The following is a 13800-nucleotide window of genomic DNA, read 5'->3' as shown; positions in this document are numbered from 1 at the left end:
CAAATCCATGGGCCCCAATAGGATGCACTCACGAGTGCTGAGGGAGCTGGCGGATGTACTTGCTAAGTCACTCTCCATCATCTTTGAAAGGTCATGGAGAACAGGAGAGGTGCCTGAAGACTGGAAGAAAGCCAGTGTCACCCCAGTCTTCAAAAAGGGCAAGAAGGAGGACCCAGGGAACTACAGGCCAGTCAGCCTCACCTCCATCCCTGGAAAGGTGATGGAGCAGCTCATCCTGGAGGCCATCTCCAAGCATGTGGAGGACAAGAAAGTGATCAGGAGTAGTCAGCATGGCTTCACCAAGGGGAAATCATGCTTAACCAATCTGATAGCTTTCTGTGATGGAATGACTGGCTGGGTAGATGAGGGGAGAGCAGTGGATGTTGTCTACCTTGACTTCAGCAGGGCTTTTGATACTGTCTCCCATAACATCCTCATAGACAAGCTCAGGAAGTGTGGGTTAGATGAGCGGACAGTGAGGTAGGTGGATTGAGAACTGGCTGAATGGCAGAGCTCAGAGAGTTGTGATCAGCGACGCAGAGTCTAGTTGGAGGCCTGTAGCTAGCAGTGTCCCCCAGGGGTCAGTACTGGGTCCAGTCTTGTTCAACTTCTTCATCAATGACCTGGATGAAGGGACAGAGTGCACCCTCAGCAAGTTTGCTGACGATACAAAACTGGGAGGAGTGGCTGATACGCCAGAGGGCTGTGCTGCCATTCAAAGAGACTTGGACAGGCTGGAGAGGTGGGCGGAGAGGAACCTCATGAAGTTCAACAAAGGCAGGTGCAGGGTCCTGCACCTAGGGAGGAATAACCCTATGCACCAGTACAGGTTGGGGGTTGACCTGCTGGAAAGCACCTCTGCCGAGAAGGACCTGGGAGTGCTGGTGGACACCAAGTTAAGCATGAGCCAGCAGTGTGCCCTTGTGGCCAAGAAGGCCAATGGTATCCTGGGGTGCATCAGGAAGAGTGTTGCCAGCAGGTTGAGGGAGGTGATTCTCCCCCTCTACTCAGCCCTGGTGAGGCCACATCTGGAGTACTGCGTCCAGTTCTGGGCTCCCCAGTACAAGAGGGATGTGGCACTACTGGAGCAAGTCCAGTGAAGGGCTACAAAGATGATTAGGGGACTGGAGCATCTCTCTTATGAGGAAAGACTGAGAGAGCTGGGCCTGTTTAGCCTCGAGAAGAGAAGGCTGAGAGGAGATCTTATCAATGTGTACAAGTATCTGAAGGGAGGGTGTCGAGAGGATGGGACCAGACTCTTTTCAGTGGTGCCCAGCGACAGGACGCGAGGCAACGGGCACAAACTGAAGCACAGACAATTCCATCTGAACGTGAGAATAAACTTCTTCACGGTGAGGGTGACAGATCACTGGAACAGGTTGCCCAGAGAGGTTGTGGAGTCTCCTTCTGTGGAGATATTCAAAACTCGCCTGGATGTGATCCTGTGCAACGTGCTCTAGGTGACCCTGCTTGAGCAGGGGGGTTGGACTAGATGATCTCCAGAGGTCCCTTCCAACCTCAGGGATTCTGTGATTCTGTGAACCTCTGTAAGGAAGGCCTTGAGGGAACAGATTTGCCTCAGCTATGTCTCAGTAGAAGAGTGCACAGCTCTTGGGCACGGGGAGAACCCACCATGCCATCGCCCACCACACAACCACGTTTAGGCAACTCACAGAGGAGCTGACCGTACGGCAGCAAAGCTCTTCTGCCCTGGAATCATGACCTGTTATGCTAAAAAGAGCCCGCACCGCTGCAGGTTAACTAGAGTCAGCAAAGGGTTTGAGAGCACGAGCTGAACACGTTGCAAGAAATCGTTGAGTTATGGACTCCAAGTCTTGAAGATAACAGTGGATAACCCTCCTCCCACCCAACTCACTCTTCCATGTCCTGGGCTACAGCTGATAGACAATTTTCTGCCTCAACAGCCAAAAATACTGCCTTTTCTTCCTGTTCGTTTTCCTTCTACAAAAGTACAGAGCTTGGCTCCAAGAATGTATTGACGCAGGACTCTGTGTCAAAGCAGTTTATAACCATGGGGGTTACTCAGTTCTGCTTTATATAAGCCAGTTGTAATTACATGTTTAAAATACAGGGAAATGAGCATTCTTGGCAAAAAAATATAGCCTATATCTAGACTTTTATGCCACAGCCATAACCTTAGCATCTAAGCACTCGGTACTGACTGCAGGATAACAATTACACATCAAAGAAAACACAGTGGCGCCCCAGCCCTGCACGTAACAGCAGGCCTCCATGCAAGGCCTAGGCTCACCAGATTCAGCACCCATCCAGCAGCATGCTTCACGCAGGGCGGAAACCTCGAAATGCTGTCCCTATTTATACAGTCAGTTGGGCTTTTTTAAACATAGCCCGCAACCCCTCACCCCCAATCCCAACATCTTCTCAGAAAGAGGTTCATTTTTGGACAGAGGCAAGAACAAACCTCTGAGTTTTCACTAACACAGAGGAGGGAAGGCTCAGTCCACCAACAAGTGCCAACACGAGCCAGCTGCCTTGTGCTCCAGGGCAGAAACTGCCTCACCTATCTCCTACCCACTCCAGTCCCAAAACATCAGTGGGATGGCATGGGGCATGGATTTAAGAACCCACTGAAGTAAAAAAGGCAAAAAAAACCCCCAAAAAAACTGTGATCTCTTTAATGCTAAAAACATACATCGGTCTGCAGAGCAATCCCCACTGGGTCATCAGCGCCTCTCAGGCTGTTAAATCAACCACTTCTTAAGGAGAACAGAATCTAAGAGTGTCACTCCGAAAGGAAAATAAGTCGATGCAGTCTCTCCTTTCTAAACAGAGAAATCACCCAAACATACATCTCAACTTTAAATTCCCCTCCTTTCCCCTACCCTTTAAATCCACAGAGGCTCAACTACACCTTGTTGACTACTAGACTGTCAAATTCCAGGTTTTAAATTAAAGCTGGCTTTGAGCTAGAAGAGCTCAAAAAAGCACTTGAAACCACAAAACAACTGGCTATTTTTTCCCTTTTGTCATTTTATAATTTTATAATCTAAAGTGTGGTTGTAGTCAGGAAAGCAGCAATGTAAAAATGGCCCTTTTTGCCCAATATATCTGCTCCCTCTGGAGCTTTGAGTCATATCTTCTGATTTAATAGCAGTGAAAACTTGTTTTTAGCACTGCAAAGCTTTCAGGGCTAAGGAGAGAAAGTTGGAGTCTATCCTGACTCCACTACCAGCACCACAAAACAGCAACGCAGCAAATAATTTTCCCCAAGTGCTGTGAAAACATTAACAAATCAGCTCGCGCATCACCACGATGCAGGAGCGCAGCAGCTGAGTCCACCTGAATAGGAGAATTACATGCTGTGTGCCTAACAGCTGGGCTTATTGCTTGTAACGTCCACATGAATGAACTGCCCTTATGCTCTTTGCAAATTGATCACCGGGGGGGTAACCTTGTGAACAACCGTGACACCCGACTTTAAAAATGCAGTTTGGAAGCCACTGAGGAAAGATAAAACTAAAAACGAGTCCCAGTGAACGTGACAGATGAACCATCTTACCTGTGGGACTGGTGGAGGGCTCTTCCACGGCCTTCGAGCCCACACTTTGGAAAGCGAAGCGAGCACATTAACTAGACCCCAATGAATTGCAGCAGCGAGGGTTGATGTTGCGCCAGCGCTGCTACGGTGCTCCCGATGGTGGACAGCCCAGGGACATCCCCCAGGCCACCTGAGGCACCAGCCTCAGAGAGCCTGGGGCAGAGTGACCGGCAGCTCCCAGGAGCAAACACTCCCCCTGCCCTGTTACTGCCAAAGCACCGGCAAAGCGCCTTGTGTCTCCTCCCCACCTGCGGGATCCCTGGCCCCTTTGCCGACTGCAGGGGAAAACCTCCGGCACAGAAGGACATCTCCCTCCAGCTAGCAGCTCCTGCCTCTTCTCCCACCACACACAGCGAGAGCCGTGGCACTGCTGTCACCACTGTCACCAATACCCACACCCGCTCACTTCTGTTTAAAGAAAGGACGAACTTTGGATGGGCACTCCTCCCGGCACCACCACGCTGGCACTGGCTGGGCGCAGCCTAGAGCATTGCGTCACTCCTTCTGCCCTTAAAATCAGCAAAGCAACATTTTACCCCAACCGAGTTTGGCACTTGCAGCGGAGCGGGAACCACAAGGCTCTGGATATCCGCACGCCTCCAGGCACAGGCACACGCACTGTTATCCAGGCACCACAGGGCAAGGGAATACACACGAAGCAGAGTCACACTGAGGCATGGACCACACCGATACACCACAGCAACAAGACCCAAAGGTGGCCAATGCTGCCGCCAGCCCAGCAGAACAGCTCAGCCACAACCCAGGCAACCAAGAGCACACAGAGCCTATGGATTCACACTCGCTAAAGTTTTGGTAGCATTGGCTTATTTCCCTGAGCAGTGGCTGAACATGCACTAACAAAACACAACCACGTATCTTCCTTGGGGTATAGTCATTTCTAGATAGAGGAAAAGCAGGGCTCCTATCGGGAAAGAAGGGGGCAGCATAAGCAAATTAATCAAGTAACTTGGAACGGGCTGAAATGTTTGAGAGGAAAGAAGGTACCCAGTGAATAAAGAGCTTCCAGCACTGTGATGCAGGGCAGAGGTGCTGGAAAACAGAGAAGATTTTCTCAATTTTTGTCAAAATTTCAGAGCTGTCACACCAGCATATGACAGCACACATAAGGTTGTCATACAACCTCTCCAACATGCAACCTTTCCACAGCAAAACTGGCAAGCCTGCTTGCATGCTTGGAAATGCACTTTACTCTTTACACTGCTGTTCCTACAAGGAAAAAAAAGAACTTGTGCTGCTCTACCAAGACTTTTCCAAAGAAAACTGAGAGACAACTGTGCTGGAAAGGCGTATGTGCGATAGTATAAACCACAATGCACGCCGAGATGGAATCTTCTAAATATCCCATTTCACATGGCGTAATTCTAGGCAAACATTACCTGAGACTTCCTCTCCCATTCCCTTGCAGTTGTCATCTGTCCTCCAAGGAAGATCACCCCACCTCATGCCCCCCCTTCTTGCTTTTGCACACTGAAACAAATAGAAACATCACAAGATGTTGTCCCAGCTCCCAGACAAAATGGACATTGAGTAATTTACCTGTGACACTAGACACCCTGGAAACATCCTGTGCCTGGGTGGAACGGTTTCGACTCTGCTGCCTGCGCCTGCTCGTCGCTGATCTAGTCATCCGGACATGAACTTCGCTCACTTTGAAAAAGGCCACCATGAAAGGCTGTTTGTCATACGGGCCATCTCGGCCTATAAGGCCTGCTTCTCTAGGATTTACACTGAAACCTTCAAATAAAACAGAAAAACGACTGTTAGCAAAACTGGAAAGGATGGATTGCTCTTTTCAGCACTGCCACATCCCCATAAGCAGGATTTCCTCACTTCTTGCTCATGCTATTTTATCACTGAACATCCCCCTTCTGCCACCATGACCTACTGACATTTTTACAACTGCACTCCATCCATCCTTAAAAAGGCACCACCACAGTGCCTGGCCCTTTTTTATCCCTACAGCATCTCTACTCCATGGCATTAAAAAGGTGTAAGAGAGATATATAAAATGCAAAGCCCAGATGCGTTAGGAATTTGTTCTGCTGCCTGAGAAGCACCCAGAGCAGAGTTAGGGGACCTCTAGGATGCAGAGGACAAAGAGACAGGGTGCTTTTGTCAGGAGCGGGGATGGGTTCTCAGCACATCTGGGGAGGTGGAGGCTGGCATTAACATTTCTTCGGGAAGAATAGTGGTTCTCAGGTCTCGTTTGTCCCCACAAATGTACCAAAAAATGGGATGAAGTGATAGAACATGAACACAAGATTGGAGACTGGCTCTCACAGAGGGAGGATGCCATTTTCATCTTTTTCATCTTCCATTCACGTAGACCTTCTCCATCCCCACTGCTTATCCTCTGATACTCAATATCATACTCTTTCGCAGGCTCTTTTCTCCTTTTCCAGCCTCCCACCGCAGCCTCCCCTTTTCCACCTGTCAAAGTTTCTGTGGGCTGTGAAATGCTACTGTTTCAGCCAGCCTTCAGAGAGACCACCCCTGCCCTGCAACCACATCGCTTCTCCCACGCAGGGCTCCCATCTTTGCCTTGCTCAGATACAAGAAGTGACAGGAGCCGCAGCAGCCCTGAGGGTGGCTGCCAGCTCTCAGCCAAGCCGTAAGCCTGCACAGGGGGAGGCATACCCATATACCTTCCCTTTTTCTTCCTGTCACACCTAAACCTCACCCAAGCTGGGCTTCCAACTCCATGCCCCCTTCCATGACCAACCAAGAAACCAGGACCCTACCCCAACCCACCTCTGCTAGCTCAGCCTGGTACTGTTCAGAGATAACTGACCTCACTCGTGGGTTAAGTGTAGCTTATCTATAGTTGCTTCCCTATACAAACAGGACTAGGGACAGATGAGAAGTCAACAGCCTTCAACTCATGCCCTCAGATACTTCACTCAGGGTATTGGCTACAGCTGCCCATGAAGGTACAGTGCTCACGCTCCCCACACTACCACTGGTTTCTACTAGCACCACTTCCAAACAGCAACCAAAAGACTCGCAAGATGATTTATGTGAATTGGCTCATAACCTACCATCCTGGGTCACCACGCTCAGCTGGAGCCCCATGTTGTGCTGAGGGTTCATCACCCACATGTTACTGGTGGCAGTGACATCAAACTCCAGCCAACCTTCCTCGGAGGCCCACACTGCCCGGGTGTCCAGCAGAAACAGGTCAGAAGCTCTGCAGAGAAGAATAGTAATGACAAGATTGTGCTGTCTGGGATTTTCTCTGCTGGCTTTCCCTGTTACAGCACTGGGAGAAACAGAAATTGCAATTGTTAAAAGTGATATTAATAGCTAGAAAACCAACCCCCCAAACCTACTTGCTTGTATCCAGAGTTTTACTATGTGATGCACATGCTCTTGTACCTTAAATTCAGGATGACAAAAGTTTTTCACTGTTTTGCTTGAGGAAAGCAATTCTAGTTCTTAGATTTGGGTGTTACTCCACTGGCAAATGATTCTTAAGCCATGCTTCTTCCTGAAGAATGTAATTTTAGCCCTGGTTGGACAGTGGTGAAATTACCAGTATTTCCAGACATTCAGTGATTTTTGTCAAAGAGTTTTTGTGGTTTCAGCCCACCTTCCCCACAACATGGATCTACCACAATTGACCAAAAAAAAAAAGAAAAAAAAAAATCAAGTAACAGGCCAAGCATCAAATGGTCAAGGAAAATGAACTGCTATACAGCCTCTAAAGACATTTTGCTGAGGCATATCAACAGGAATTAGAGAGTCTTGTTCCAAGGCTGCCTGTGCTGGGTCTCCTTTACAGGTTTCAGCTTCAAATGCTCTCAAGTCTATGCCTTTTCTGCAGGCTCACATTCCCACTAAAACTCAGTTCAATGAAAATGACTGGAGAAGCACCCAGAAAAATCCCCTGCATACATTTTCTCACTGTATTATATTACTAATTTTCCTGTGTGGAAGAGCTATAATTCCTATCTTGGATCTGTGATCAACATTACAAAATGGATAACTGGCATTGATTCCACCTTTAGCACTCTCTCCCGCAGGAATATTTTTCTAACAATAACTTAATGGAAATGAGCAAACAGGGTACCTGTCCCTTCCACCCATCAAAGGTTAACTTAAAAATAAAAAAAATTTATATTTGAGTTACATTTTATTTTTGGCCAACTGCTATGTCATACTGCCCAGCACCTTGGTTTACATGAGATCACACATGGAAAAATACACACTTAAGTATATTAGGGCTTCTAGTGAGGCTATTTTTACAATGTGGAGGCTTTCCTCTGCCTTGCTGGTAGCCGCATGCTCTGTGGTTGACTCAGCAGCCTTTCCCACAGAAGTCTTTGCCACTGTGCTTCCAACAGGAAGAGTGCTTCAGGAACAACTCTGACCTTCACCTCCAACAGCAGCGAGGGGCTGGGGCTGGCCAGCTGCTCTGCGTTTTGGAAACCTTCGGGTTGAAAGATTGGACTTTCCAGCCACGGTATATAATTTGAAGCGCTGCCTAAAGGAGGTTGCAAACAGTACCTGCAGCTGAGACCCCTCTCCAGGTTAAGAGGAATGAACTGCCAGATCATTCCCATGCCTTAATAAGACTTACAGATTGATCCTCTGCAATGCTTGAAATGGGCTATATCTGAAAATGGGTTTTTGTAGCACCTGTCCTGCCCTTCCTCCCCAAACTTTGCTTTTTGATCTCCTGTCTCCCCTCCCCTCCTGTAAGTGCCATGTTTCCCCCTCCCGTCGCCTGCTGCAGAGAACCTCCTACTAGAGCCTCCAGATTACAATAGCTTCAGCGTTATTTCCACACAAACCAAAGAGGCCCAGCTGCAAAGCTGCTGGGAACCCTGTATGAGCTTTCATGAACATTTGACCACTTTGGATTAGTCAGGTCTACAATAACGTAAAAGGGAGGCTCAAAGCTGAATTCCCCTTGCCTTGCACTTTATGAAGACACTTGGGCATCAGAGAGCTGTAAAGCCAGAAAGGACCACAAGGCATCATCTAGTCTATCTCCTTGAACTCCAGGCAAGATCAGCTACATCCATGTTATTCCTGAGATGTTTGTCTGGCTTAGTCTTAAAGATTTCCAGTCTCAGGAACTACTCAGTCACTCCAGGAAATCAAATATGCTTCACTTCAAACATAATGAATTTGGGGTTTTTTGGTTTTTTTTCTGCTTTTCCCCAGAGTATCTAATCTGTAAATCTTGCTTCACTTAAAGCCCATTACTTTTTGTCGCGCTCAGTGTGAATATAAATAAGGATCCCTTCCCCTTTCCCTTTCCTTTTTTTTATTTAGCCTTTCACATGCTTGAAGACTGGAAGAGGAAGAAATGACACAACCATCTCCCCTTCTTCAAGAAACACCAGGTCTTCAATCTTTCCTTGTGGGTCATATTTTCCAGACTTTGGCTATTCTCATCACCCTCTATAGACCCAAATCCAGCCAAGATCTCACTGATGCTGAATACAGTGGAAGGATAATTTTCATATGTTTAACAGACTGTGCCTCTGCTTATACATCTCAGAATAGTATTTTGGCTTTTTCCTAAAACCCACACTGTTAACTCACGTCCATCTTGTGATTCACTACAAACCTTAGATCCATGCTCCTCAACTGTAAAGTACCCACTCATTTCCTTTGGTGACTTGCCATGCTTAAATGTAATACCTTGCACTTCTTACTACCAAATCATACTTTTTTTCCCCCCAATTGAACCTCCATCGAGATTATTTAAAATACAGACTTGTGTTCCAGTGGACCTTTCCCATCTTGGCGTCCTCCATAAATGTAAAAACTACCTGACCAAGGTAAAATACTACCAAACGAGAATCCTGCCTCTCACACTCACTTTGCACAGGTTTAAATTCTTTTATAAAACACAGAATAATGGACAACTGGCTTTTCCAATCCAGTTAACTCTTTGCAAAAAGGTTCATACTGTACTGTTTTTTAATCAGCTCCTCTGTTCAGCTGGCTCTTCCGTTTTATGGGTATATAAAGCTAACTGTTAAAGTTTCACTCCACAGATACTACTGTATAGGTCACAGCAGTAGTGCTAGCAGATAACACATCCTAATATTTTCTGCTTAAGTCTCTGCTTTCAATTAATATTCGATAAAGTTACAATAACTGCTTAAATTGAACCTCTCCAGGTTGTACATCACTGCACATAATTTCTGACTGGTTATGTTTTCGGCATGAAAGTTTCAAACAATAGTCAACCACATATTTCCAAAGACAAAAATAGGAAAAAAAATAGAACTTTGCTCACATAAAAAAGAATGCCATCTATTCAACAAGATTCTTTAACCCCACTCCATCTTTTTCCCCTTCAGAATGGAGTTGTATGTCTTCCCCTCCTTTAAGAAAATCACCTCAAATTTGGCCAACCAATAAGTTCTTGAAAATTGCTGCCCATACAAGCTCAACAAAGACTCAGAGCTTAGCAGCTAAATTCTCTGGATGTTTCATCTGCAGAGAACATGCTTCCTCCTCCTTTCCCCCTTGGCAAACCAAATACCCTGCACCACCTGAGGGGAGTCTGCTCTGCCCTACAGCTGCATGGCAGAAAAGAAATGTCCTTCCTATTCCTGACAAAAAGCCACGCCACATCTGGTCCTGGCACAGAGACCAGGAGATCTCCCATGCTGGACCTGAGGCAGAAGGGAAAGAAAATCTAATTAGAATGGGAAGGGTGCTGAACCTGGTGCGATAGTGGGGGACACAGACACACAAGGACTAAATAGAGAGGCCTCAGATAAAGGTGAGAGAAGGTGAGAGGCCTATGGAGAAAAGGGAGTAGAGGAGGCTCTGTGATCACCACGTACTCTGTGAATCAAGCTCATTGAACCTGACTCAGCATTCCTCTGCTTCTAAAAGTATTTGTGAAACAACTGGCATCTTCCTGTGGGGACAGCTCACAGAGGATAACAACCTGCTATTGCTGCCATTTGCGGTGATACTGCTGCCAAGAAACAAGTGGCAGAGGTCTGTGGTGTGAATCCCACAGTTCCAGTCCGCCCATAATGTTCATGGGGAATCGCAGCCTCCTGGTTGAATTTGCTTTTCTTTTTTTCCAGTTATGCTTTCTAAAGACCACGGAAATCACATTTATTCCATTTCTCTCCCACTAAGAATGCAAAAGAAAGACAGGAAGAGTAAGAGCTAAAGTTGCTGTTTAGCCTTATATTACTGCCACTCCTGATGCTGGTCTGTAGGGCAATTGAGTTGGGGACCATTTATGTCCTCTGTGTTTGCACAGTCTTTGCTTGGCAGGTCCATATTCTGCAGCCTTACCTATTGCAAAGGTTGGATGATCAAATGAACAGGGGACTCCTGCAAGCCAGTGGACAGTGCTGGATAACAGCCTTGGAGAGGTGGATTTCACATGGTTCCCCTCTGGTGTTCGGGAACTTCCCGCAGAGCAAACTTATGGTGTGGGCTGAAAAGTGCATTTGCCACTTTCTGAGTGTCCAAACTGAAACGCCTGGCCCAGGTTTGCAGAAGCACCCACAACTGCAACCAAGGTCAACAGAGGTCTATTCTGAGTAAAATATGTTATAGAGTGCCATACACTGGGGAGGGGGGAAGTTCATCAGAAAATTCCAACTGAAACTGGAGACAGTTTACTCTCACCTTACTATGTATCAGCTTCTCATTTGCTCAGCCAGAATAGTGCCACCACCTTCCCCTTACAGCCATGTCAAGAAAAGAAATGGTTTGGGAAGCAGTCAAATAATCAGACTGAAGAGTGCTATACAGAAGCAGATGAAATCCCATATTCAAAGCCGAATCTGGAGTGGACAAGAAGGTGAGAAATGGATCATATACAGAGCAAGTCATATGAAACAAAGTATTGAATTTCTATTCATTAAGTGATCACATCAATCCTGTGCAGTGAGACAGGCAGTGGTCTTCCAGGATGAAGTATGCATCCATGTATATGGACAAATTAATTGAAAAATATCTCAAAACTTTGGCATATGAGAATAGGAGAGATGAGATGGGGACCTGAGGGAAACAGGAAGGGAACATGAAGAATGACAAAAACTGGGAAAAGAAAACTGGAAGAAATGTATGAACCAACACCTATAACCAAGAAGAAAAGAGTATCTGCCCTTAGCATAGACTGAGGGAAAGAAGAGTCAGACCACAGGTTTTGTGCACAACCAACTCTACATTTCAAGGATATCACAGGACCTCTGGCATCTGCACAACAGTATGGAGGACTTTCAAATTCAGTGTACAGAAGAGACATTTCATCACCAAAACAGACAGTTCCTTAGCATCATCTCTGTCTAAACCTGCCTCCAGTTTCTTATATGTCTCTTGTCATATCTCATTGTCATTGTGATATCTGACACTCATCTTTATTTTCAGCGTGCTTAACAATCTGGATGAGTTTAATTACTGATTTGCATAATAAGGGTGCTGCAGGCATAATATGTATTAAGCTTATATTATTAAAGGGAAGCAAGTGAATGGGAGAAACTGAGGCAATGATCTGAAACAACTTTCCTGAGACAACACAGGAGACGGGAATGGGAAGATGCAAGTTAGGGATTCCTGACTCAAAACAGGAGCTTTTTGTTCTGGATCAGAGTCATGAAGCTGAAGGCCGAAGAAATAGATGGAAGCGTTTCCAAAGCCTTCAGAAGACTTTGGAGCAGGACCGATGAGCTAAGGTCAAGAGAGCAAGCACAAGTGGCTGAAATAAACAGAAAGAAGTACACAGTTTACAGGAGAAATACGACCCGTGGGATTCAGAAGGCAGGATTTAGCTCCAGTGCCCTCAGTGAGTGAGTTGATTTGTCAGATATAAATATCATATGCAGCTACTATTCTTAACACCGGCATCCTAACCATGTACTCAGGGCATTTATAGGAGAAACAGTTTGCATCTAATTTCAGTGCTTTTTTCTCCTGTAACATAAATATTTTGTTAACTGAAACCTCTGTGTAAACCTTTCAACAAAATGTCTCTGGGTGTTAATTCACTTTAATTGAACACTAATTAGATTAGAATTTAGTCAAATTAGTAACCAGGTCAAGTGGTTAATCTTAGCTACTACACTTAGTGAAATGTTCAGATTAAAATAATTTCTCTGTTCTGGATACACATTACAACATGGAACTTTGCTACAGGAAAAACACCAAAGCTATAAAAAGCTAAATTTAAAGACATATATGTTGAACTAGGTTTTTTACTTTCCCACCCTCCTTGACTTTTTGCCCCAACTGGACAGAAGTTTTACCAAGGAGGCAGTGAGAATAAACAGAACTATCACCTTCAAAATGACCAAGTTAAAGGTCTCTTACTTTAATTACAGATCTCACAACAACATTTTTTGGCACAGCTTCAAAGCTCACAATTACCCAGGTGTTTAAAGGATTGTTACGCATCAACAGCCATTTACCAAAGCATTAATTACAGTAAGTCTCTAAAACTTTCCTCAGCTGAACCTTTTTGTTTACTTTTCTTCAAAGACAAGTTGACATAATAGTCTAGACTGCCTAACAGCACTTTTTGAAAAGGGAATTTTGAACAGAAGTGTATGGGATTTACATTTTTAATTAACATACTTTCAAAATACTCTTCTCCTCTGTGTACCTCAGGATCCAAGTCTTTAGTTTGTACTGATGTCAACCTTCTGTAAAAAATATTCTGCATATAATAAACTATTGAGACTATTTGCTCTTATCAACTAATAACAGAGTAAAACCTGCGCCCACAACAGATACAGTCTTACAGAGTTGAATAGAGCTACACACAGAAAAAATTTTGAAACCATAGCTTTTCAAAACTGTAGATCCTCCACCTTTCAGTAGAAGTTAGAAGTTGCTTTCAGATAAAAAAAGAAGTTTTTTATTTATAGAACACCCTGTCTGTGGAGTTTACACAACACAAGGTACTGCCAACAGGTACAATACAAAATCTTAACAACCTGGTATGGCTAAATTACCACTATTGCAAAGATTAAAAGGCACCACAGGAGATCTAATTAATTAGCACTCATCCTCACAAAGAGCCTCAGGCAAGGGAATGTCAGCACCTGGAATGAACTTCCATGGAAAGCAAAGGGAGACTATCATTTTACGGAAGGAAGTAAGACTGAGTTTAACTGTGACTGTCTAATCTTGAAGAAGCTATACTACCCCTGGGCCTGGGGAAGAAAAGAGATGTGCAAGCCCTACAAGACTCCCTTAGAAGCTAT

At 45.3% G+C, this 13800-nt stretch overlaps 1 protein-coding gene across 1 annotated transcript in view; it reads right to left on the bottom strand.

Annotated features, from left to right (window-relative positions):
• BMP6 (bone morphogenetic protein 6) overlaps positions 1–13800 on the bottom strand; it is a 102106-nt gene that overhangs the window by 10326 nt on the left and 77980 nt on the right. Inside the window, exons 3-4 of the mRNA XM_067290836.1 lie at positions 6640–6788; positions 5138–5335 (exon numbers count right to left, since the gene is read on the bottom strand). Of these exons, the coding sequence (XP_067146937.1) occupies positions 5138–5335; positions 6640–6788 (347 nt within the window). The remainder of the gene's footprint in view (positions 1–5137; positions 5336–6639; positions 6789–13800) is intronic.

This window comes from Apteryx mantelli, chromosome 2, assembly GCF_036417845.1.
Source record: "Apteryx mantelli isolate bAptMan1 chromosome 2, bAptMan1.hap1, whole genome shotgun sequence".
Taxonomy (NCBI): Eukaryota; Metazoa; Chordata; class Aves; order Apterygiformes; family Apterygidae; genus Apteryx; species Apteryx mantelli.
Note: the sequence above shows the minus strand (reverse complement) of the source record. Positions and strands in the feature narration are given on the sequence as shown.